This window comes from Pleurodeles waltl, chromosome 2_2, assembly GCF_031143425.1.
Source record: "Pleurodeles waltl isolate 20211129_DDA chromosome 2_2, aPleWal1.hap1.20221129, whole genome shotgun sequence".
Lineage (NCBI taxonomy): Eukaryota > Metazoa > Chordata > Amphibia > Caudata > Salamandridae > Pleurodeles > Pleurodeles waltl.
This window is the reverse complement of record NC_090439.1, coordinates 614,782,185-614,809,901: the sequence shown is the minus strand read 5'-3', so window position 1 is coordinate 614,809,901 and position 27,717 is coordinate 614,782,185. Positions and strand designations below refer to the sequence as shown.

Genomic DNA, 27,717 nt, shown 5'->3' with positions numbered 1-27,717 from the left:
ACTAATTGCACTGTCCCATTACATTGTTTACAGATTGCAGACTACTGTTGTGGCTCCATTGTTCAGTTTGTGACAGCCTCCTCACTCTTTTGTCCCTTAGATACCTACCGCTGCAGATGAATAGGAGATGGAGACATACCCCGTGTACAGGCCCTGGTGGACTTGGCTACACTGGAGGACAGGCACATAATACTCACCTATAGACTGGACAGGGCCACAATCACAGAGCTGTGTGCACAATTGGAGCCAGACCTGTTATCTGATATCCGTCACCCCACTGGGATCCCCCCTCTTGTGCAAGTGCTATCAGTTCTCCATTTCCTGGCAACTGGTTCTTTCCAAGTGACAGTGGGCTTGGCAGCAGGAATGTCACAGCCAATGTTCTCAATAGTGCTGACAAGAATGTTGTCTGCCCTTATAAAACATATGTGCAGCTACATTGAATTCCCCCAGGTTGAGGATTTGGCCACTTTGAAGGCTGGGTTTTATGCAATGAGACATATCCCCAATATAATTGGGGCAATTTACAGAACACATATAGCATTTGTACCCCCCGTCAGAATGAACAGGTATTCAGGAATCGTAAGAGTTTCCACTCTATGAATGTGCAGATGGTGTGCTTGGTGGACCAGTATATCTCCCACGTCAATGCTAAGTATCCTGGGTCGGTGCATGATGCCTTTGTCCTGAGGAATAGCAGCATCCCAAATGTGATGGCCCAACTAAAGAGGCCCAGGGTGTGGCTAATAGGTGAGCCCTGGTTCCCACCCAGTATATGTTGGTGTATGCCTATGTGGTGTAGAACATATAGGATAGTGTGTGGCTAAATGCAGTCCCTCAATATATGCAGGTGACTCTGGTTACCCAAACCTATCATGGCTGCTGACCCCTGTGAAGAATGCCTGGACAAGGGCAGAAGAACATTATAATGAAGCACATGGGTGAACCAGAAGGATCATTGAAAGGACCTTTGGCCTCCTGAAGGCCAGGTTCTGGAGCCTCCATCTAATAGGTGGATCCCTATGCTACTCACCGAATACTCAGCCAAGAAGGTCTGCCAGATAGTGATGGCATGTTGCATGTTGCACAACCTGGCCCTCAGACAGCATGTCCCTTTTCTGCAGGAGGAGGAGACTGGAGAGGCCCCTGTGGCAGCACTGGACCCTGTGGACAGTGAGGATGAGGAGGCAGAGGATGAGGATGAGGACAACAGAACATCTGTAATCCGTCAGTACTTCCAATGACACACAGGTGAGACAGTGCAACTTTACATTTCAATGACTTTGGTTGCATTCTGTGTGGCATTGGCATGCTGGCATTTCCCACTTCTGTGCCCACTTACTGTTACCTCTAGCTATTCATTTTGCAGATGTTGGTGATTTGACAAATACTCCTGTGTGATCACAACAGCCAGCTACAGGTCATTGATTCTATGCTCAATCTATGTACAGATCATTTGCACTGGTTGTCCCTGTTTCAATCAATACATATTTGAAATACATGGCATACCCTAGATCGATTTATATCAAAGGATGTTTATTGTAGTGCTAATATTTAGAGGGGGAAGTGAACTGGGATGTGGTGATGATGAAGGAAAGTCCAGGGTATTGTTCCAGTGTGTTTGTAGCACAGGTGCATTGTCCAAGGGGACATAGAAGGGGAGCAATGGCAGTTCAAGGTGGACAGGGTGACTGAATGGGACACAATGGGGACAATCAGGAGAGTCTCATTTCGTGGCAGGGGTCTTGGCAAGTGTCTCTGGCTTCTGTCTGGATCGCAGGGAACGTTTGTGGTTCACCTTCTGCAGGGGGATGGGTGCTGGCGGCCTGTGAGTCCTGTGGTGGGGCCTTCTGGCCACTAACGACAGCGGACGTGGAAGGCTGTTCAGATGACTGGCTAGTGGCAGGGGCCCGCTGGTGTGACACTTCCTCCCTCATAGTGTCGGCCATGTCTTCCAGCACCCCTGCTATGGAGATCAGGTTGTTGTTGATGGCCTGTAAGTCCTCCCTGATCCCCTGATACTGTCCCTCCTGCAGCTGCCTGTTCTCCCGCACGTTGTCTAGTATCTTGATAAGCTACCAGGATCTCAGACAGCGCCTCCTGTAGAGTCGGTTCCATGGTCCTGTCTTCCCCCTGGTGCACAGCTATCCTCCCAGTGTCCCTGTTGGTTTGTGCCTCTGTCCCCTGAACCGTGTGCCCACTGCTACTGACCCCAGGTTCCTGTTTGTCTTGTGTGCGAGGTGTGGCCTGGGGTCCTTGTACAGGTGGGCACACTACTGATTGACATGTCCTTGGGATAGAGTTTTGGGTATGCTTGGTGGGTGCTGTGGTGTTGCTTCCTGATGGGGGAGGCTCTGTGGTAGTCTGTGACTGGGCTCGGGTAACCGGCTGGTAGATTGTCCAGATCCTGAAGACCAGAGTTACTGTCATCACTGTGGGCCTCTTCAGTTGGGGGACTAGATAGTGCTGGCACCTCCTCTACGGTGACATTGGCTGGGGTACCTGTGGGGATGTAAATGATATATTATGCCTCATGTGTATGACATATTGAACATCCGTTGCTTCCCCGCTATGGTTGGTGTTGCCCTGCCAGCTTTTACTTGTGTATGTTAATGTATGGTGGGATTGTTAGTTCTCTATGCTGTGCATGCTTTTGTGATGAGTGTCAATGCAGGGCTGTGAGGGGCGTCCATGGATTGGCACAGCATGCATGGCTTGGCATTGGGATTAGAGAGATGTGAGCATGGGGGATGTAGTGGAGTGATGAAAGTGAGGGTATGTGATGGCATGCAGGTAGGGGGTGATAATTGTTGAAAGTTGACTTACCAGAATCCAGTCCTCCTCCGACTCTGGCCAGGCCCTCAGGATGCAGTATTGCCAAGACTTGCTCCTCCCATGCTGTGAGTTGTGGAGGAGGAGGTGAGGGTCCACCGCCAGTCCTCTGGATAGCAAGCTGTTGTCTTGCTTCTATGGAACGTACCTTCCCCGTAGGTTGTTCCACCTCTTCCTGATGTCGTACCTTGTTCTGGGGTGCTGTCCCACGGCATTGACCCTGTCCACGATTCTCTGCCATAGCTCCATCTTCCTGGCTACTGATATCTGCTGCACCTGTACTCCAAATAGCTGTGGCTCTACCCTGATAATTTTCTCCACCAAGACCCGTAACACCTCCTCAGTTAATCTGGGGTGACTTTGTGGTGCCAAGAGTGTTCTGTGATGTGTGTTTGTGAGGGTGTATTTGGTAATGTGAAGTGGGGTGCGTGAGGGATGTATGGGTGTATGTGGTGAGTGTATGTAGTTGTGGCAGTGGTCTTGGTGTCAGTCTAGTGCCAATGATTTGTAATCGTAAAGGGTTGTGAATAATGTGGGTAGGTGTTTTATAGTGGTGTGGGTGTGTGGGTGTGTGGGTGTGGTGTTTGTATGGGTGTCAGGTGTGTGTTGTCCAATGCAGTGATGCATTGTCTGTGGGTGTCCATTGTGAGCGTGGCAGTATGTACCGCCAATGGATTACGGCCGTTGAATGTCCACTGTGGTGATTTGTGGGTCATAATGTGGTGGGTGTTGTTCTGTTAGCGTAATGGTGTGGGTTTTGATGCGGCTACTTTATCACTGACCTTTGGGATGGAGGATTTGTGTCTGTGGCTATATTCTGTCGGATTGGTGTGTGTGTGTGTCATAATATGGTGAACCGATATCCGCCGCCACAGCAGTAAGTTGGCGTCCGTCAGTGTGGCGGTAAGCGGGATTTACCGCCAGGGTAATATTGAGGGCCTATGTGTTCTTAAAACATTTGTTTCAAATTACTTTTCACACTCATGACTGACTCGTTATAGGCACCTACAGCCACCATGTTGGCAGCTGTTTTTTCAGCACGTTCCTCATCTTTGGCAGCCATCAATACTTGCTCCTGAGTAAGCATTTCTCTCAGTATTCAATGTCTGAATGAATCGGAGAAGCATCCATCGATCACTTTAAGATGCATTGCTTCTGCATCAATAAATTCATTGAACTTACAATGTTTGATGAGTGTGTCAAGTCTTTCCACAAATTCATTGATTGTTTCACCAACTCTTTGACGTTCTTGATTGAAAACATATCATTGATAATTGATGTTATGTACTGAATTCAGCTTCAGATTCAACCCTTCTTAATCTGATGCTATGTGACTTCTTCAGGTGCTTCAATGAAATGTTTAAATGTATCTGTCCAAACCACCGATCTATTGCCAATAATTTGCTTTTTGGCAGTGTCGAATAGTGGTGGTGGTTTGAGGAAAGCAGCAGCATTGTAACTATTCATAGGAGTGGCTGATATCGAGGACAGAGCTCTGTCAAACAATGTCGACTTTACCTGGGAATATGCATCATCATGCAGGCCCGACGATGTTTCAGCCTTCGCGTTATCCAGGACAGTCTTTGGATATTTGACTGTCTTCTTGTTCTCCATCGGAGCTCGGTCACTCATGGAGACCTCTGGAGGTGTTCTGAGCCACCACCTGCCAGCTTTGATGGTGTGCCGCTTCAGGAATTGGAAAGCTCAGTAAGCACAGCCCCTGTGCTTCTTCTTCTTCAGTCTTCTAACCTGTTGCTGAGGTCGTAAAGATCCACTTAATAAGTCTCAGGTAAGAGTGATAGCAGTATGCTTCCTTTTTCGTTATTTTTCAGCAACTGCTATTTCATACCGGATAACTGCCTTTTACTGCACTTTCTGAACCTGGTTAAATGCAACTTTAACGTTAATGCTCCGTAGTTTGTATAACTTTATTTTGCATGGCAACGCAGTACCTTTTTCTATGATCTTGGTCATAGTTTCTTGGCCAACGATTTGTGGACTTTTCAGTGAAGCTCTTTTTCTGTTTACACGCTTCACACCAATTGTACTTGAGCTTTGACTCCACATACGCCAACTTTCGACTCAGCACTTCACAAAACGCACATGGGGCATGCATGAGCAGTTTCCTTGGACCACAAAAAACTCTCCAGGAGAGCACTTTCTTCCTTGGGTTACTTAGCTCCCATCTTGTCACCAGTTGTAGCGTCTTCCCCAGCCTGGTACTCACTAAATAAATAGGCTACACACGGAGCTGTAACTCACACGTCTTTATTCCTCTGGTTGTACCTGTAAACTCCAACATTCTAAAGTAAGCTCTCATGCATTCCATTCTAGCAATTACACCGCACATTGATACAGAGTGCCCAGGAAGTCAGAAAGGTTCAGTTCTACATCATGCAAGACAATACAACCATTGTGTCCTGGATTCTCATTTCAGGAGGGCAGTTACATGGTCATTACTCTTCAGCTTGCATGGTTTCTGCCACTGTACCAATTCTTGGAAAATGGAGAAATCTACATAATGCCTAATGGCCTATGTAACAGAAATAGCCTTTGTTATTTACTGGACTATAAACGTAGAATCTGCTTTTAGTGGCAAGTGTTCTATGTGTATGGAACTTAAACAGGTATTAGTAAATTGTAACCCTTTCTAAGTTTATCATACATACAACAGAGACCACCTAATACGTCCACGGGACAGGGGTAATATCCAATCAATATCAAAACAAGTGTCAGTAGGACTTATTTATCCAGAACTAACAACCAGTAGGGCTGAAAGCTTCTGTAACCAACTTAAAATTCCTTAGAATACAATTAAAGTGGAAAACATTCTGTATGTATAGAGATGTTTCCATATTAATCAGTTCAAAACATAATAATGCTCTTATACAGATGCAAGTGTTGGACACATAGTCAATTTCTTCATACATATATTCTAGTATATTCACACATTACTGTACAAAAAAACAAAATTTCAAGTATGAAAAAGTGAATTGATAGTACAGACGATGCTTTGCTCACATAAAAATAGGGATACAAACATCACACAACAATAACACACTGTACATTCCCCAATGGATATATCACTGTAATAAGTATGTTGGATAGCCTGTGCATCAGGCTAATACCTCATGTCAAAGTTGATCCTTAACCATATGGGTGAATATTGTCGAAATATTGACCCCATATTACTAAAGGAGTCTCCTCAGGACGCTTTTGTCCACCTATCACACCTAAGAGAGCAAACAAACATAGATTAAATCCATAGCTAGCACCATCCTCCTCCAAAAATAATAACAATCAGGGAGTCTCAACATTACTACAATCCATGGCAAAACGTCCTGCCACCATCATATCCAGGTTCTAGGTATAGCACCATGTCCGTTAACTCAGGCAACTGCATACAGTGTACTAGCATCACAACATAGACATGTCAACCCTCAAGACAGTGTTGCATGCAATCGATTATCATGGTGCTAGAAGTTAGGTTGAAATACAGTTAGGCTTCTATCCTCTGTACTTATAGAGGTCTTTCATATTTCACAGTTCACATTATGTTACAACCACATTTACCATCTATGTTGCTCCGTGTGAGACCAGCATGCTCCCAGTCACATGCCAGTTGGTCAAATCTTGTCACTTACATGTCTTCAATGGGTCATGAAATGGCCCAAGTACCTCACGTGAGTGCCACTGTGAGAGAATCAACTGCAAAAATATCCCAACTTAATGTGAAAACCCTAGCCACCAGCACTTGTAAAGTAATATCCAATGCTTAAACCATCACACTGGTGTACTCACGTACTTACATTGGTGTTGTATTACTTCTCAAATCTGGTAAATAAAAATAGGTCTGCGAACAGGAAACAGCTGCATCACTTATGTCCTTCTAAAATAGTGGGAAACAACATGCCCATAATGTACATATGCCCATCACCTCTACTCTCTAAATCAATAATATGCTCACCATAGAGGGCAGCGTTGTCAAAGAACTAACCTGCAGAGGTCCAAAATCCACCTCAATACTGCTCACTCCATGCATCTTGGTCAGTGTCTGAAAGACGCAGCAGAGTCGCACCTGTTATCTGTTTGCATCACCTAAAACAAATAGACTGAACACCACTGGTCACCATCTTAGGATGGTCGTACTCAAGTCAGTGCATGATAGCCACCAGAGGAAGTAAAAATATATCACTCATACAACAGAAAATTACAGGAGTAGCCTGTACCCTTCTGTAAACAGATATGTGTTCAATGCCATAGAGTAAAACCATTCAAGTTCCACCACTGACATAATAGGAATCCCATTGTATGTAGTGTTTATTGTTCATTGTAAATGGCCTATCAAAACAAATCAGGCATACTCCAAGATTCCCATGAAACCTCGTGATCCTCATAAAAATATAGAGGCTACAATTGTTGAACACACATCAACATAACAAACATATTCAGTCAGTGTGGAAAAAATATCTAAATTTGGTCATCACGATCAAGGTAGTGTTTTAATATGCTCACCAATACCAGTTCAAAATTGTATAAAAGACAATCTTCTCATATCATTCACATCGTTCAGTTCATTATTAGTACAGTTCAATCAGTCTATCCATGTGAGTTCATTGATGTTCAGTAAATTGAAATGTCTCCTCCTCTCCTTGGTATGCTGATTACTCCCACAACCTGTATGTCCTTGCTCCTTGAAGTGTTTCACCAAATATCAATCTAGCAGCCACACTGTGGATAAATTATAATCTCTTCATAAAATAATCCAACCTTCTAGGAATCAGGGCTTGCACTAACAGCTGTCTCGAGTATTGGGGAATAAAAGGGAGATTTTTTTAAATATCCGATTATCAAGAAACCTGTGGTCATTAGCTTATTAATGTGATGCTGAAATAGAAGGTTAAAATTGAATAGGATGTTCAGATTATGGGCAGTAGATACTGGTTGGGGGCACTCTCCTAACATCTGGGGACACCACAAGGGAGAACAAATTAATGAATTATCAAATATCAAATCTCTGTTTTGTTTCAATTTATCCAGAGAAAACTAGCATTCATCCAGCCATCCACCATTGCCAGTTAACCTATAAAGAATTATTGGAGTTGTTTAATATTACCTTCCATACGGATTTGAGTGACATCAGCATAACCATTTAATAGAAAGAGACAAGAAGACAATCAGGTCAGCTAAAGGTGCATAATATATGTTTTTAAAGGTAGAGCTGGGAGCAGGACCTTGGGAGACCCCACAGGGAATATCAGTAAAATCTGAATTAAATGCAGCCATCTGGACAGGCTAAGTTATATTTGAAACTAAACTTTATTTGTGATTAGAATGTGTTCAAAGTAAGGTTTTCTACTCAACACCCTTTTTAATACAAGCAAAATATTGACCTCCACATAAATCAAATGGATGCCCACTAAAAGACTCTAAAATGTTTTTAATAGGAGACAGCTAGTGGTCTTTGATGGTGATTTTGTTTAATCCACAGTAGTCAATCCATGGTTGGGGTCCTGCATCTTTTTTGGCACAAATAACATAGATCGTCAAATAAGTGAAGTGGAAGGAACAATTAGCTCATTATTAAAATTATATTTCAAATACTGTTTTAACACAATCATTACCTTTTCAGGCTATATTCTCACTCATGTGAAATTATTGCATTTGGTAATGTTAGAGAAGTACGCTCTAACTCCCTAAGGGATGGTAAAGATAAAACCACTAGTTTTTATAACAATTCTAAAAAAAATAAGCAATGGCAGGTGACGTAGACAAAGAACCTATAATAGGAGAATTTGTAACTTCTAGTGTGGTCTCTGCATCCAATGCAAGATACACTTCAGAGGCATAAGAATGATTATAACAAAATTGAAAAGATAAAGGGGGTCATTATATTAATATATGTCATTAATATATGTCCTTCTTTAACCATACATTGCACCCTGCCCTTGGGGCTACCTAGGGCCTACCTTAGGCGTGCCTTACATGTAAGAAAAGGGAAGGTTTATTCCTGGCAAGTGGGTACACTTGCCAAGTCGAATTTACAGTTTTAAACTTCACACACAGACACTGCAGTGGCAGGTCTGAGACATGTTTACAGAGCTACTAATGTGGGTGGCACAAACTGGTGCTGTAGGCCCACTAGTAGCATTTGATTTACAGGCCCTGGGCACCTCTAGTGCACTGTACTAGGGACGTACTAGTAAATCAAATATGCCAATCATGGATGAACCAATTACATACACATTTTGTATAGGAGCACTTGCACTTTAGCACTGGTTAGCAGTGGTAAAGTGCCCAGAGTAACAAAAACAGCAAAAACAAAGTACTGCACACATCAACAACCTGGGAAACAGAGGCAAAAATGTAAGGGAGACCATGCCAAGGATGAAAAGTCTAACACTCAGTGTTACCAAAAAATAAAGGTAGTTTATTTTAGTGGCACCAGGCCAAAAATATCTTAGAGGCAACACTCCTTCTGGAGGTAATTATTATACATAATATATACACTAGACACCAAAATAAGGTAAGTAATTAGACATAGGATAGTGCAAACAATAGGAAATGCTATAGAATGCAATAGGAGAAAATAGGTCTAGGGGCAACACAAACCATATACTAAGAAAGTGGAATGTGAGTCACAAATTCCCCCCTAGACAAATGTAGTGTGTAGAGAATCGCTGGGAGAGTAAGAAAACCACAAAGGAGAGTAAAATACCCCACCTCAGAGCCCAGGAAAGTAGAAGTAAAGTACTGCAAGTTTCCTTAGTACACACTACAAGCAGTGATTAGAGTTATTGCAAGAGCCAAGCAAGACTGCAAGCAACAAATGGTAGATTTCTGGATCTGAAGACCTGTAAGAGAGGAGACCAAGTCCACAAGTTGCAAAAGATTCCAGGAAGGACAGGAGCCCCTGCCAACCTAGAAGAAGGTGCAAAAGAGGAGTCTAGGGATGGACGAAGACTGCAGAAATGCACCAAGGGAAGATGGCCGCGGGATCCTGCATGATGCAATAGATGTCCCATGTGGAGATGTTGGATGCAGGTGAGTTTCGGGCTGGATTCATCCAACAAGCCTTGGTTCAAGCAATGTTGCGGATTGTGTCAAAGTGGCGCTGCCTGCACCCAGGAGGGACCTGGGGGCCTCAACTCAGACTGAGGAGGCAGAGGGGGCTCCCGACACTGGAGCGAACCCACAGATGACCAGGCAGCACCCACGGAGGCCCCAGGGCCCGGGGACAAAGAAGGTGCAAATTGCAGTTGTTACAGCACTACAGAAGAAGGTCCCATGCCCCGGAGGACAGCTTAGCAAGTTGAGCGTCGCAGGATAGAGTGCTTGGGACCTGGGCCTGTCTGTGCACGAAGGATTCTTGCAAATAGTGCACAGGGGTACTGTCGCAAACGGGGAAGGCAAGCTCTTACCTCCTTCAAATTTGGACAGCAGGACCTTAGGACAGTCTGTGTCGAAGGGGTCCACCACCTGTGTTCCAAGGAGCACGCTCGTCGTCAGGAGAGGAGTCCAGGAGAACCTGTTATCGTCTTAGAAGGTGCCTGCTGGAGCAGGGAAGTGACTCCGTCACTCCACAGGAGATTTCTTCGGTCCTTCTGGTGCAGGGTGAAGACAGGGAGTCCCCAGAGCATGCACACCATTGCAACTGTTGCAGTTGCTGGCTGGAGCTGAAGTTGCAGAGGAAAAGTATCCCTTTTGGATACTTTGTTGCTGTTACAGCGGTTCGTGGAGCAGTCTGCGGTCGATCCGAGGTCAGAGGATGAAGTAGTAGTTGCAGAGGATTCCTGATGGAAACTTGCTAGCACAATCTGAAGAGAAACCCACTGGAGAGACCCTAAATAGCCCTGAAAGGGGGATTGGCTACCTTATCAGGTATGGACCTATCAGGAGGGGTCTCTGACATCACCTGCTGGCATTGGCCACTCAGAGGCCTCCAGATTCTCCCCACACCTTGGAAAACAAGATGGCTGAAGTTTGGGACACACTGGAGGAGCTCTGGACACCACTCCTGGGGTGGTGATGGACAGGGGAGTGGTCACTCTCCTTTCCTTTGTCTAGTTTCACGCCAAAGCAGGGACTGTGGGTCCCTGAGCTGGTGTAGACTGGCTTATGAAAGGAGGGCACCATCTGTGCCCTTCAAAGCATTTCCAGAGGCTTGGGGAGGCTACCCCTCCCCAGCCTGTAACACCTATTTGCAAAGAGAGAGGGTGTAACACCCTCCTCCCAAAGGAAATGCTTTGTTCTGCCTTCCTGGGATTGAGCTGCTCAGACCCCAGGAGGGCAGAATCCTGTCTGTGAAGTGGCAGTAGTTCTAGCTGTAGTGCAAGCCTCAGAGAGCTGGTTTGGCAGTAGAGGGGGTCCATGGTGGAGCCCCCAGGATGCATGGAATTGGCTCCCCAATACCAAATTTGGAATGGGGGGACAATTCCATGATCTTAGTCACCTTACATGGCCATATTCAGGGTTACCATTGTGATGCTACATATAGGTATTGACCTATATGCAGTGCATGCGTGTAATGGAGTCTCCACACTCACAAAGTCTGGGGAGTTGGCCCTGGACTGCAGGGGGCACCTTTGCTAGTGCAAGGGTGCCCTCACACTTAGTAACTTTGCACCTAGCCTTCAATAAATGAAGGTTAGACATATAGGTGACTTATAAGTTACTTAAGTGCCATGAAAATGGCTGTGAAATACCGTGTGCACTATTTCATGCAGGCTGCAGTGGCAGTCCTGTGAAATGGTTTGTCTGAGCTCCTTATGGGTGGCAAAAGAAATGCTGCAGCCCATAAGGATCTCCTGAAACCCCAATGCCCTGGGTACCTAATCTTAGGAACTTATAAGGGGGGGGGGGGGGGGTCAGTGTGCCAATTGAAATTGGTAAATTAAGTCACTAGCCTTTAGTGACAATTTGAACAGCAGAGAGAGCATAAGCACTAAGGTTCTGGTTAGCAGAGCCTCAGTGACACAGTTAAGCACTACAGATAGCATACACATTAGACCACAAACTATGAGCAATGTGATCCTGGATGCCAGGATCCCAGTGAGACAGGCAAAACACACTGGCATATAGGGTTTTCATAATGAGCACTGGGGTCCTAGCTAGCAGGATCCCAGTGACTTAGTAAAAACACACTGACACACACTCAGAATGAGGCCAAAAGTGGGGGTAACCATGCTAGAAAGAGGCTTTTTCATCACAAAGAATCAGGTACTATCTTGTTCCACTGAGGTATATAGTAGTTGCTGCTGAAAAAAAACCAGCAGCCAGTGTCTGTTGCAGAGATGGAAGGTAAGAATCTTTGAGAGTGACCCACCCATGGTAGATTAATGTATTTCAACGCTACCCCTTCAAGAAAGCAGTGTTACCCGATTTCAAAAATTTAACACATAGAAAACGAGCATTAACTCCCCAAATGGCTTTAGATTTCAAATAAACTTTTTTTACTGTTATTCCCCACTGATTGTTTATGGAAAGTCCATCTTCAGCAAATAGCTATTTGATTTTTGTGTCTGTGACACAAGTTAACAGCTTACAGAAAACGATTATTAGTTTAATACCTTGGTCCTACTGATATTAACATTGTATCATAAAGTATGCTTGAGAGATGAGCGTATGTCTTCCCTCGTGTTTCTAACTCACAAACTGCAGCCTATGCCTCAGGTGCAAGATTACCTCCAGGGAAACTTTCACATTTTGGGCAAATCATTAACGTCTGAGAGCATTCCTTATCATGGATACCCCCACTTCCATAACCAATCCAGCTTAGACTACACAGCCAATGGCCTTCAGATAGGTTTTTTTTTTGTTTATTGTACGTTCTGTGCCACAGGTTGGCATGCCCATGATGACGTATCCAAAGGTCCCCAGCTCTCCTTAAATTACAAAATATATCAAAAGATTTTCTGAAAGTTCATACTAGTCTGATTATTTTTAGTTTTAGATTTTCTGTTCTTGCAAACATCCTTGAATAAATGGGGTAGGTCCTGTGGAAGATATGTTTATGGTTATGTCAATGAGACAGAAGAGAAAAAATTCTTCAACATTCCTTCATCTTAACTCTGAAATGACTGTCATAAAAATACCCGACTTTCGGATTCTATTTTTGCAAGCTAACACTCATTAATAAAAAAATTAAAATAAAAAAATCACCCGACTTGACCTGTGTCTATCTTTGTCCTAGATTTACTTTTATAGAAAGAATTCATAGAATTTCAGAGTTAAGTTGATAGAATTTCAGAAATAAGCCCCAAGCCTTCAAATAATTGAACAGTCCTAACACAAACCTAAAATACCTTTGCGATAGCTTCATAGTGTTTGGTGGTATTTTTTGTGAATCCATTTTTTTCTCCACTCAGAATATACTTTGAACTTCAGAACAAAACCTTTCACAACAACCTCATTATAATATTAGTGTGTACGAGAAATTGGGCTGTTGATTTTGGTTGACTGGGGTGTGAGCCCTGGTCAAGCAACTGCCACAATCCCTGGCAGGGTGAACCGAAAAAAGTCACTTAATTAACCTGTGCTTAACTCAGGGTATCTTGGCACATAAAGCAGTAAAGCTTAATTTAGAGGCAATGTGTAAAATATTTATGCAGCTCACAAACAGTAATATAGTGAAACCACAAGAGAAATCCCACACCAATTTTGAAAAAGTAAAGTTATTTTTAATAAATTAGTTGACACCAAAATGACAAAAATCTAATCAACAGAAATGAAGTTATGGATTGTTTAAATTTTCAGTCAAATCTACCACCTAAAAGATCAAAGTGTCAACCGTAAACATCTAGACACACAAGAGTGGGTCAAAGTCGAAAAATATGAAACAACATAATGAAACGCGGGGCAGGTACAAGAATTGGATTTGGCCAGGCCAGCATCTCAGAATATATATATATTTTTTATGTTCTAAAAAAAATGGTAAAGTGCAGTGGGGCAAGGTTGTGGGTGCTGTCTGAGAAGGGAGTATCGTTGCTGGATGAACTTGCAGTGAAGATTTCTTTGTTTGGACTTAGTCTCTTTTATAGAAGTCAAAAATCTCCAGCAAGATGAGGGAGGAGGATGTAGCCAAAGACAATTCCAGGAGCTCGGATACCCCTATGGCAAAGGATGGCTGAACAGGATTTGCTGCTCTGGAGAAGAATGTAGCAAGAGCAACCACAAAGTGAGACCGACTGGCGATGCAAATTGGGAGGATCAATGAGCAGGTTCATCCCAGTCTTCCTTGGTTCTCAGAGCAGTTTTTAGCCAAAAATAATTTAAGTCCCAAGTTTTGGATTTAGCCTATCTTGGTACAATTAGCATCATAAACAAGGGTCCAGAACAGGTGGGGCACCACCTGGGGGTTCAAGGCTCAATAGGCTGGGATCAGGTGCGTGTGCAAGATGGTGGGAGACTTTTATGTCCTTCTGACCCTGAATCGGAGGCCAGTCAGCAAACCAGCTCTTACAGTCACTCCGGTAATCCTGGGTTCAGGTGAAGATGCAGGGTTCAGATAGCAGGGCTGGCCTCTGAGGATTCAAGACAGGCTCCAGGCAGGAAAGCATTCCTTCCAGGTGCAGCAAACAGCTGTGCAGGACACATCAGCAAGCATTCCTCTGAGAGTCCTTCCATAGGTTCAGAAAGTGAAATGAAGAGTGGATCTGAGGCCCCTATCTTTATAGCTAGTGGTGTTTTTAAGTTGGGAGCTGTTTCTAGAGGTTAGTCTTAGAAGTGTTTGAAATGTTCTCACCTCCCCCCCCCCCCCCCAGCACTCCTAGCTCTAAGCTGGCTGCAGAAACAATGCAGTGGTGACATTCCTTTGTGTGAAGGCAGATCACAGCCTATTCAGGTGGAAGTGGGGCTCTAACCAGCTCCCCCATCCTGCCCAAAGATGGTCCATTCAGCCACATCGAAACCCCTATTGTGTGACTATCTGGGAGGAATTTACCAAGTCTAACACTCAATTACACCCAGTCATGTGACCCAGGGGAGGCTACAGACAACAAATAACTAAGGGCCAGAACTTGCCAACTTTCTCAAAGTGGCAATTTCAAATTTGTAATTTAAAGTCCTATATTACCATTAAAGAGGATTTACCAAGCATAAAATGCTTATCTGGTGTGTAAGGAAATGCCTCCTTGGCATGGTTACCCCCTGACTTTTTGCCTTTGCTGAGGCCAAGTTATGATTTGAAAGTGTGCTGGGACCCCTGCTAGACAGGCCCCAGCACCAGTGTTCTTTCCCTAAACTGTACCTTTGTCTCAACAATTGGCACAACCCTGGCACCCAGGTAAGTCCCTTGTAACTGGTACCCCTGGTACCAAGGGCCCTGATGCCAGGGAAGGTCTCTAAGGGCCGCAGCATGTCTTATGCCACCCTAGGGACCCCTCGCTCAGCACATACACACTGCTGGCCAGCTTGTGTGTGCTGGTGGGGAGAAAATGGACTAAGTCGACATGGCACTCCCCTCAGAGTGCCATGCCAACCTCACACTGCCTGTGGCATAGGTAAGTCACCCCTCTAGCAGGCCCTACAGCCCTAAGGCAGGGTGCACTATACCACAGGTGAGGGCATAAGTGCATGAGCACCCCTACATAAGAGAATATGGTCTGGGAGTCTGTCAAATACGAACTCCACAGCACCATACTGGCTACACTGAAAACTGGGAAGCTTGGTATCAAACTTCTCAGCACAATAAATGCACACTGATGCCAGTGTGCACTTTATTGTAAAAATACACCCAGAGGGCATCTTAGAGATGCCCCCTGAAAACATGCCCGACTTCCAGTGGGGGCTGACTAGTTTTTGCCAGCCTGCCACACACCAGACATGTTGCTGGCCACATGGGGAGAGTGCCTTTGTCACTCTGTGGCCAGGAACAAAGCCTTTACTGGGTGGAGGTGCTTCTCACTTCCCCCTGAAGGAACTGTAACACCTGGCAGTGAGCCTCAAAGGCTCACCCCCTTTGTTACAGCGCCACAGGGCATCCCAGCTAGTGGAGATGCCCACCCCTCCGGCCACTGCCCCCACTTTTGGTGGCAAGGCTGGAGGAGATAATGAGGAAAACAAGGAGGAGTCACTCCCCAGTCAGGACAGCCCCTAATGTGTCCTGAGCTGAGGTGACTCTTACTTTTAGAAATCCTCCATCTTGCAGATGGAGGATTCCCCCAATAGGATTAGGGATGTGCCCCCTCCCCACAGGGAGGAGGCACAAAGAGGGTGTAGCCACCCTCAGGGCCAGTAGCCACTGGCTACTGCCCTCCCAGACCTAAACACACCCCAAAAATTTAGTATTTAGTGCCTCCCAGAACCAAGGAAGATAGATTCCTGCAACCTAAAGAAGAAGAAGGACTGCTGACCTGAAGACTTGCAGTGAAGACGGAGACGACAACTGATTTGGCCCCAGCCCCACCGGCCTGTCTCCCTACTTTGAAGAAAACTGCAACAGCGACGCATCCAACAGGGTCCAGCGACCTCTGAAGCCTCAGAGGACTACCATGCATCTAAAGGACCAAGAAGCTCCTGAGAACAGCGGCCCTGTTCAAGAAACTGCAACTTTCTGCAACAAAGAAGCAACTTTTAAAGACCACACATTTCCCGCCGGAAGCGTGAGACTTTCCACTCTGCACCCGACGCCCCCAGCTCGACCTGCGGAAAACGAACACTACAGGGAGGACTCCCCGGTGACTGCGAGCCCGTGAGTAGCCAGAGTTGACCCCCCCGAACCCCCACAGCGATGCCTGCAGAGGAAATCCAGAGGCTCCCCCTGACCGCGACTGCCTGCTTCAAGGAACCCGACGCCTGGAACCAACACTGCACCCGCAGCCCCCAGGACCTGAAGGAACCGAACTCCAGTGCAGGAGCGATCCCGAGGCGACCCTCTGCCTAGCCCAGGTGGAGGCTACCCCGAGGAGCCCCCCCCTGTGCCTGCCTGTATCGTTGAAGAGACCCCCGGGTCTCCCCATTGATTCCTATCTGAAACCCGACGCCTGTTTGCACTCTGCACCCGGCTGCCCCTGTGCCGCTGAGGGTGTACTTTCTGTGCCTGCTTGTGTCCCCCCCGGTGCCCTACAAAACCCCCCTGGTCTGCCCTCAGAGGATGCGGGTACTTACCTGCTGGCAGGCTGGAACCGGGGCACCCCTATTTCCATTGAAGCCTATGTGTTTTGGGCACCACTTTGACCTCTGCACCTGACCGGCCCTGAGCTGCTGGTGTGGTAACTTTGGGGTTGCCTTGAACCCCCAACGGTGGGCTACCTTGGACCCAACTTTGAACCCTGTAAGTGTTTTAGTTACCTGTGAACTTAACAATTACTTACCTCCCCCAGGAACTGTTGATTTTTGCAGTGTCCACTTTTAAAACAGCTTATTGCCATTTTTGTCAAAACTGTACATGCTATTGTGATTATTCAAAGTTCCTAGAATACCTGAGTGAAATACCTTTTATTTGAAGTATTACTTGTAAATCTTGAACCTGTGGTTCTTAAAATAAACTAAGAAAATATATTTTTCTATATAAAAACCTATTGGGCTGGAATCAGTCTTTCAGTGTGTGTTCCTCATTAATTGACTGTGTGTGTACAACAAATGCTTAACACTACCCTCTGATAAGCCTACTGCTCGACCACACTACCACAAAATAGAGCATTAGAATTATCTATTTTTGCCACTATCTTACCTCTAAGGGGAAATCTTGGACTCTGTGCACACTGTTTCCTACTTTGAAATAGTATATACAGAGCCAACTTCCTACATGGTCCGAATCAAATGTCAGCCCTTATTAAATGCAATGGGGTAACCCACTGTTATCCTATGGGACAGAGGGTCCTCACAGTAGTGAAAAACGATTTTAGGAGTTTTTCTCTACCAGGACATGTAAAACTTAAAAGTACATGTACAAACTTTTTATTTCATTGCACCCTGCCCTATGGGCTATTTAGAACCTACCTTAGGAGTGACTTATATACAATAAAAGGAGAGTTTAAGGCTTGGCAAGTTGTCGTTATATCACAGTTTAAACCAGCATTCAGGTGGCAAAAGCAGACTTGAGGCATGTTTTAAGGGGGTACTTAAGTGGGTGGCACAATAAGTGCTGCAGACCCACTAGTAGTATTTAATTTACAGGCCCTGAGTATATGGTATACTATACTTCTAGGGACGTATCTGTAAATTAAATAGGCAAATCAGGTGTAAACCAATTTTACCATGTTTAGGGGTGAGAGCACAAGTACTTTAGCACTGGTTATCCATGGTAAAATGCACAGAGTCCTAAGGCCAACAAAAACAAATTCAGAAAAAAAGTAGAGGGTAAAGGCAAAAGGTTTGGGGTGACCCTGTAGAGAGGGACAAGTTCAACAGTGTATTCCCTTTGCTTTTCCGCCCAATAAATTATTTTTTCAAAACCCTGATACAGGTGATTCCAAGAATGCTATATTACATTGAAATGTCCAAGTTATCTGATTGGCCAGTATTTTGAAGCCAAGTATATCTGGTTGGTCTGTTTTAAAATAACGCTTATAAATAGTTGACATGTTGTAAATGTAATGGACTAGATTAGTAAAATAAAAGCTATGTTATAGTATGCCATGTCACATGTATTTGCATAGTACTCAACTCCTATAGGAGGGTATCCTTGTACTGCACAATCTGTAAGGGCCGAGCGAGGGTCTGGTTAGGTGAAGAGCCAGGTCTTCATGTTCTTGCAGAATTCAAGAACTGAAGAGGAGATTCTGATGTGCAGGGACAGATCATTCCAGGCTTTAGAAGCGTGGTATGATAATGCACGACTGGCATATGTGGTGGTGCATATGTGGGGTGGGGTGGGTGTGGGAGTAGGAGTCTGGCTGAGAAGAGTTTATGCAGTTGTTGAAGTATGTGGGGCCAGTGTTGCCTACGGCGTTGTATGTGTGTGTGAGGAGTTTGAAGAGTGCTTGTTTGGGGATTTCTTACCAGAGGAGCTCTTTGAAGTGCGGGGTGATGTGAATGTGGGTATACAGTAGAGGGTGAAGGTGAGCCTAGCCAGAGAGCTTTGTATGGTCTAGAGTCTTCTGGTCAATTGAACGTTGATTCTAGCCTAGAGTGCATTGCTGTAGTACAAATTGCTGGTGATGAGGGCTTGGTGGTTGGTTCTGCAAGTGTTGTTGGGGAGCCATATAAAAATCTTCTTGAGCATCATGAGTGTGTGAAAGCAGGAGACGGAGAATGTATTCACTTGGCTGGTCATGGTGAGTTGGCTGTTGATTACCATTCTGAGCTTCTTTGCACGGGCTGCCAGGAAGTGCGTGGGTCCGAGTTTGGCAGGCCACCAGGTGGAGTCCCAGAGGAATGTTGTTGAATAATTTCTTGGTGTATCTACCATACTAGTTAGACTAAAGAGTTTTAGTTACTGATGAGATTGCCTTTTCTATGTTTTCAGAAAATAATGGTATAAAGTATTTAAATATGGTTAATTTGAAATATACATTATACAGGTGCACTTTCAATGTATTTTCTCTTTCCTAATTTTACTAAGTATTGTGTAACTTGGACGATAAAAAGATAAAAAGTGTTTGTCTTTTCACTTTTTACCTCTACATTGCACTTTATTAATCGATAACTAAATAGGTTTTGGCAGTTGGTCAGGGTAAGATCTTTCAAACCTACCTTCCACAGCACCTTATTTACGTGTTTCCATTAACTTTTAGTTATTAATGTATGCACAATGATGACTACAGGACGTGAACTATTGTGCAACGTATGGTCCCTAAAGTAAAAGCTGTATTTTTATGAGGCCATTCAGTATTGTTTCTCTCTCTGAAATAACATTTTGACCAGCTGATCTGCTAATGTAGTGATGGTGATCATGCTGAATAATCAATTTAGCATACATCTGGCAGTGTGGTATGGAACTGTTACATTTCACCGACAGGGGAAAGGAGGGTATTTTTTCAGCTTTATTTCTACATTGTGGTATGAACACATTGAGGTCCGTGGAGGTTAAATTATTAAATACATATGTGCGGATATACTGAAGCACTTCTATGCATTTCTTTTTTTACTTTCTGCCGCCTGTGCTACTGTTTGCTATGTGTGTGTGTGTGAATATGTGCGTGTGTTTGTGTATCTTCATTCTTGCATTCATTGTTGCACACTAATGTATCATTCTGTGTAGTGTTTTTCAAACATTTCATCAAGATGACCTTAATTTTCTATGGTCATCTTAAGCAAGCCCATCACAGCCTTCTTCCGACTGTCCCTCATAACTTAAAAATCATATCTAAAGCCTTCTTTTCAAGTCAACTGCATGTTGGACGTACTCTGCCATGTTTGTACAGTGCACCCTTGTGAAGAGCACAGGACTGCGGCTGGTAGCCGACCACCAATGGCCTTGTACGGCCTTCTATTTCAGTGTTGACTGCTTGTTTAGGGGTCTTTTGCGTGGAATGTGCCTGTGGTCAGACCTTTTCCTGATGGTCAGCACGTGTGGAATTTCTTGCTGAAAGTTTCACAAACCTGCTTGTTGGAACTGGTTTTCTCCATTTACTTTTCAAGGTCGTATTGAGTATTAGGACCGAACGTGTATAGTAAAGGCCTTATTGATTATCTCTGAGTTAGCCACAGCATCATCACACCCCACACACGGAAAACATCTGAGGCAAGTTTAAGAAGCTGAACAAAGAACAGATGTATGTAAATACTGCAGTTGCTCAGATCGTCCATTACGCACATCACATATTTGCAGTCGTGGCTCCCAACAACAAAAAGGGGCGGGGCGGCGCATGCACACGGGGGAGTGTAAATAAACATTACATTTCAAAAAATAAAACCACTTACCTCCTCTGCTGCATGCCGCTCCTCTGTCTGTCGTTGCCCCAGACCAGGCAGGTAGGCACAGGCTCCCAGCCTGCCCTGCGGCCAATCCTGACGCTGCTCAAAACATCATCAGGGTTGGCTGGGAGTGCCTAGCCAGGGCGCTCCCACAAAGATTGGGAGCCTGTGCAGGCTCTCTGCCGGGTTTGAGAGTCTACTGCACATGTATGTTTGGCCGGCCGTCTCAGGCTGGCCAAACATACATGCGCTCTGAGGAGCACTCCCCATCGCTGCTCTTCACCCCCGTGGCCCTGCCCCTTTAAAAGAAATGAATAATAAACAACGTTTATTATCCTTTTCGTTCAAAGGTTTTGCAGCTGCTGCTGCTGGCGGGGGGAGGCGCCCCGCCCTAGTGGAGGAGGCGCCCCTGCATATTTGTGAACAACTTTTGAAATAAAATCTGCGATTGCAGCAGATGGAGCTACATCTGAAAATAAGGGATAAATGTTGTTATGTCATGAATAGATACAGTAAGATGTGGTGAGGGTTTTTTGTATTTTAAAAGAATGACAAAAAATCACCAGTACTTTTATATTTTTTTTAAATCTTGCAAGAGCTGCTATTAATTTTCTCATCGCAGCTGCAGGTGAAAGAATGTACAATGGATAAATTGTCTATATTGGTTTAACTGAACAAAATATATAGTGTGTTCTGGAGTTGTTTGTCTCAATAGAGTATAGTAATCAAAAGTGATGAAGCTATTATGTGCAGGACCTTGGAGAGCGCAGAATGGCAGTAAAAGTGCGGCACATAAAAGGTTTATTAAAGGAAATTAAAGTCCATCATTGCCACACCTGCTCCCCTATTATAAGTCTATAGCAGGTCAGTGCCTTCAATCACAACTCAGCCTGGAAAAACGACGCCAGATTCGCCATCACAATCGCAGTCACTCTGCATGCAGCCCACTCTCGGCCTTTCAGAACACTCGCCACCGCCGAGAATCATTTCCCCTTTATTTGACAAAAAGGCAGTTATTCTCAACCCCTTTCACGCCTAATTTCCATTTGCAGATCATGCAAACAAAGCCAGCCTCGCGCCTCCTAGAGCAGCGTCCGCCTGAGGTGGGCGGGACTTCAGCGTTTGGGAGCCTGGGGTGAAAACTTCTCAGTATTATAGTCGTCATCTGCGAAGGCTGCCGCGCTTTTTGGGTTTACAGGGTTTGTGGCCTGCATTTTGTTTTTAATTACAGCGCATGCGCTGTGGTAATGAAAGCTTCGACGCTTCGATATGCCAACGTCAAGAAAAGACGATGAAACACGGAAGCTTGAAGTTAACGTTGGCAAACACTGCTTTAATTCGAATGGAGGCATATAATGAACTGCCCTTGTAAATTACCCCGTGGTTAAGAAAATGTAGAGATCACAGCATGTATAAACCATAACTACGATGCACACTATGACCAAGATAATGGCGGTAGTATTTAGGTGCCGGCTGTGATTTCCACTAACACTAGTAAAACACTTATTAGGATAATAGCGATATTGTAATTATATGACAAGCTTAAGGGGCAGAGAAAAGCGAGGAATGCAATTGTTAGGGTACTTAAAACGCATTTTTTAAAAAAACTAATCAGCATTGTTAAAGACCTTCAAAATATAGACAAGTGTGTGTGTGAGTGTGTGTGTGTGTGTGTGTGTGGGTGTGTTTTTGGTAGTGTGGCATGTAAAAATACCAGGTGGAATCCGACAGATAAGTCACATTACACGACCGAAAGCACTTGTACCCAACTATTTACTGCAGAATACACTCTCCACTCTTGAGCTGCGGCCTTGGGTCGCAAGGTAGCAGATGATAGTTGCTGCGGTCTGGAAAAAGACAAAAGTGTTTCCAGAGCATAATAAATGTGTGAGAAAGAAAGAGCCCCCAATCAGAGTCCTAAACTGTAACAAAAGGCTTCGTGAATAATAGAAACGTTTAATGTGTGCAGGACTCTTACCCTGGTCTATTGTGGTCGGGAAATAGCACATGGGCTTCCAACATTTCAGACTGTGGTGATCGATTATAACCTCTGTAGTCACTGTGGTGCGCGTATTCCTCAGTTTAGCCAACGCACACGGCAGAGTAAACAGAACGCGTTTCTTTATTCATGAATGTAAAGCAACATTTGCACCCCAACCAAAATTTATTCCGTTTTCTGTAATATACACATTTCCTAATATGAAACATTGCAGCGCTAATTAATCCCCTCTCTAGGACTAGGGAATAACTGAGTCATAGTGGACCTTTGGGGATGTTACAGATATCCAAATGCAGATTCAAATGAACTACCACCAGAAATCAGATCCTTGCAACATCACTGTTACTTTAGCTAACTTCTTAAAGTCCATCAGTGTCACCAACATTTCTTCTATAGTTGTTGCATTAGTGTTCTTGTTCGCATCCTTAGCACTAACACCTCTCTCCCACAAATTTAACACTTTGAGGTGCTTGTAGGGTGACCCGCACCAAATAATGTATATCACGGCAAAAAAAAGCCCTACACAATTCTCTTCTAACATAACATAATCAGTAGCGTGGAAGACTGGTGTAGCACAGATCTCAGCCATAGATCAACACATACTGACTGGTGCCTGCTGATAAAGGCTGCCAACATGTGTGCGTCAACAATCCTGTAGATTAGTTTTGTCGAACCTACGGATTTACTCTGCATGGCAAATTATGTCCTTGCATTGCATTCCCAGGCCGTGAAGAGATGAATATAAAAGAGAAAGTTAGCAGCATTTACATTTAGAGTTACACATATTTTGGTCATTTCTTTGGTTAAAGCTTATAATTCAAATGCTAGGGGGTATTTCACAAAGCCCATGAAACAAGAACTTGCTATCATGTAGTGCCAGGACATATATACCACTGGTCATTAATGTTTTATTTTTAATTGTAGAGATACCATGTACTGTATGTACCTCTACAAAGGGTTACTTTCCCATTTAATTTAGGTGTCAAAAGTATGCACTATCTTAGTGCTGAATAAACAACTGATACCCAAAATATATTTTTCAAATTCAGTTCTGTAGGGAAATCTAAAAACACATTTGTTGGGTACTCATAATTGTAAAACATTCTCTTTGTTTTGTAAATGTGATACACAATCCTCTCACCAGCAACATATATAGCATGTCATTTCAAATGTGTATATCATTCAATGTGAATTTTCGCATTTAGATTTCTCCTTTCATTTTTATCTGGGTGTATACAAGGATATTATATTGACAAGATGGTCTTGGTACTTAAAAGTGAGTTCAGTGCTTCTAACAGAGTATTGGGAGCCACAGAGAGTTGTCTACTCTCCTTTAATGTTCATTTCTTTCTTTCTTGTGTCTTTGTGTCCAGGAGTCTGTCTGGTAGGTCAACACATCTGGCTCCCGTGATGGGACAAAACTAATCTTGTGGTCTTTTTCTTGAAAGGGTGGTCCTGATGTGCCTCAGTCACGGTCATGGTCAGTATCTGTTAAATGAAGCATCTCCAGAGGCACAGATTGACAGATATTTTCTTCAGTGTGTACGTGATTGGCTCACTAGAGTATGGATTCAAAGGCTCCAAAAGTTATATATGTGTGGGTTTGAACTAGAAGGTGGAACTTTCAAATGATCCAATGAACTGTACTGTGCCACCAATTGTGGCCTTCAGGTCCCCTGAAGGACTAAGTGTGCCACCTGTGTAGAAACATGGATCTGTAGATGAAGGAATGCTTTTTGTATGTTCCCAGTGAGTTAGCACATGACCTAATGACAGCACTTTTTTTGTAACATGAACCATACTCCCATCCTACCGTGGCCAAATGTGCTTTACTTAAACAAAATATTGGTGGTTATATCAGAATGCCCTTGTACGACCGATTGGATGCTCCACTGACTCAAAATAAAACAAAGCATAACAAAGCATAATCTGAGTTACTTTTTGGGGATCTTTCTATTGCAAAAATATTTTGCACTAGAAAATAAATTGTTTTCAAGACTTTGTACCAGTTTGTGTCACCTTTTGTCACTTTGAAGCTGCTCAAAGTCATGATAACGCTGTCCAATAATTACCCGAATGTGGTACAAGTTGACAACACTCTTACTAAGATACTTGTTTGCTATACTAAGAAGAGAAAACAAGAAAACTCCAATCTGTTGGCTGTCAATATGGGCTGCTGGTGTGGAAAGACAACATCCAACATGTTCTCTGGTTAGTACATGTGCTACTGTACCTTTAACATGGATGTGTACTGATATTGTGGTACATTTGAGTTGTTACACATATTTTATTGATAACACATTTATTGTGTTACACTATAGTTCTGCTTTGGCTGAGAGCAGCCATGGGACAGCTTACAAATTACTTAGCCACTTGCAAATTTCTTTGAATGGCATCCAGGCGACTTTGGCTAATGCCATTACAAGTTTTACACTTACTCTGAGTACCTTTGTAAATGGAACATTATCATGTTATGAATCATGCTGCAGTTTGGGAATTAAGACCTGTCCCTGTCCCGCAACCAGAAATGAAAAAGGGTACAATGAATTCAAACAATATATTCATGGACGATACACAATACAAAGCTGTGTCTCTCAGAAAAAAAAAAAAGTGAAATAAGCCACTGTACACATGTTGCTTTCAATTTCACGATCTCCAAACTTGGAGCTTGGAGATGGGACACATGATTAGACTAAAAGCTGAAACACAGAGACAGCCATAATTTGATAACTTTTTTAAGCAAATGAGGTAAGTATGCAATTCCTTTTCTGTCTCTGCACTCTTTTGCCTGCATACCTACTTTCTGAGCATGTCCATTTTGCACACACATGTAGTAAAGTTAGAACATGTAGGATAGGTTACACATTCAATGTAAACAACGCATGTAAATGTCACAGTTGTTTAGCATGTCAGACCTTTTTAAGTAAACTTAAAAGAGAGAAGTGAATTGGCTGATGGATCTTTTGACTGCGCTTTCAGTTTTTCCCACTATCTATCCCGATCCAATACAGATCAACAACAACAACAACAATCAATGACATCAATAATCAATAGGAGTCAGTAATTTCCACACACCATGAACTTGCAGTCATGCATAACCACACCCTAATGTAAAAGTTAGAATGTTTATTTCCCTATAATAACAATGCTAATGTCACGTAACGTAGTTTCAAGATCAAATGATAAACATACAGAAACAATACTGGCTGACCAAAGCGGCGAAAGAAACGCAATCTAATCAAAGCTTGAGCTAGTACACAATCTAAAGTTACTGTACAAATTAATAGCATGAAAAACTGCGCAAACGATATAACATATATTTTGATTCAGCAAAGAAAAGGCATCAAGTGTTATTACATGTCTCATCAGTGAGAACCCTTACTAACATCATATTAGAATAGCATGTTTGGACTTCATGCAAAACAATTTAGTGACACAAATTTGAAAACACATCTAACTATGGCTCTATCAAAATTTAGCGGTCAATACCTAGAAACAAAAGCAAAAAGACATAACAATCAGTAACATTGCCAGTATACCTGTCCTCAATATGGTTCAGCAAGCTGTGACAGTCTTCATCAACAGGACATCAGTTCGGTCAGCAGGACATTAGGATTCAGCATCAAAGTTTAGAAGAAGCAAAGTCTCTTTTAGTCATAAAGTTAAACATGTCTGGTCAAGGAAAATAACAACGTTGGAATGATCACTCTCCTCCCGGTGCAGTCCAGCTAAGTTAGATTTCCTAAAACTACTTCCCATATCCTAATTGGTCCGGGGATTGAAAGTTTACATCTATTCCAATGAAACTAAAACCTCAAATCTACAATTTTACTACGATATGGTTCACATGACGATGATTGGCTCCTCTTCTCCTGCTCGCCACTCTCGTCATTCAGCTCGTCAGTTATCAATATTGTTGCAGCATATACTCCAGTCAGTACATCCACTGTCTTCTCCTGGGAAGGTCAGTCTTTCACACACTACAATATACATTGTTTCACTAGCAAGTACAGAAACTTCTAACAAGCAGTTTCTCATGAGAAATACTTTCAGCTATGAGCACATGGTCAGTACAGTGGAAAATCACAATTTAATTCTCTAAGCATCCATTTTATTAGTTGCCTAAGAAATGCAGCTTAACATGAGGCCGTGCAACTAGGCCAAGACCTTGCTAAGTTAAAGCCTATGCTTAATAAAGCTCATACACAATACATAACCCTTAATATGACATATTACTACATTAATCAAACAAAAAGCTCAACATTTTATATTAATAAACTATTAATAAGTACACTTCGTGAACATTGACGGCCACTCTGGTGGGAGCGCACCTTCAAATGCGTGCATTATTTTTCTCTACGTTAATACATTTTCTGTGCAAATTCAACACTTGTAATACATGAATATTCATTAATAAACTCAGCGTTAACACAGTGCATATTGCACATGTACAATTTTTTTTTTGGAACACAAGACCATTTATTACCAAAGAAAAAAACTTTGTGAATTTTTTTTTGAAAAGACCTAAAGGATATATAGAGGATCCAACTGGTGCAGTTGCAATCCATTATGTTTTTTATGGGAACCCTAGTGGTGAAACGCCTAAAAGAAGATGAAGTCTTTGAATTTTTTGCACAAGTGCAGATCAGTGGAGGCCATTAGGGCTACTGGGATACTGCACTACAGTAGTGTGCATGTTGAAAAACTAAGATCCTGTTCATGAAAAGTGTTAGGCAATTATGTGGTTGATGAGGTCGTTTATCTCATTTGATACTTATTACGCATTCAAGAAACTACCGAACAGCGACCTTCTTAGCGGGTGGGGACATTTCAATAAAATACAAAGAATGTTCTGTGGCACAAAAAGTTGATCGAATGTTGTTCTGCTTATGTTTCAGATGGATGCAACCTTTCAGGTAAAACTGTTCGGTGCACGCTCGAAGGGAGCAAAAGGTAAGCTGGAAACAGGTTGAACAGACACTGCACATCTTGACATGCCATGGTAATTGTATGTTATGAATAGATAATTTTCGGGGAAAGACCTGTATATAATGCATAACAGCTATTTACTCAATTAGTTCTGCATC

At 43.3% G+C, this 27,717-nt stretch overlaps 1 protein-coding gene across 2 annotated transcripts in view; it reads left to right on the top strand.

Moving 5' to 3' along the window:
• The window catches only part of ST18 (ST18 C2H2C-type zinc finger transcription factor), a 406,078-nt gene that overhangs the window by 163,922 nt on the left and 214,439 nt on the right, over positions 1-27,717 (top strand). For both annotated transcript variants that reach the window (XM_069220156.1, XM_069220155.1), the window contains exon 3: positions 27,529-27,583. In XM_069220156.1, coding sequence (XP_069076257.1) covers positions 27,529-27,583 — 55 coding nt within the window. The remainder of the gene's footprint in view (positions 1-27,528; positions 27,584-27,717) is intronic.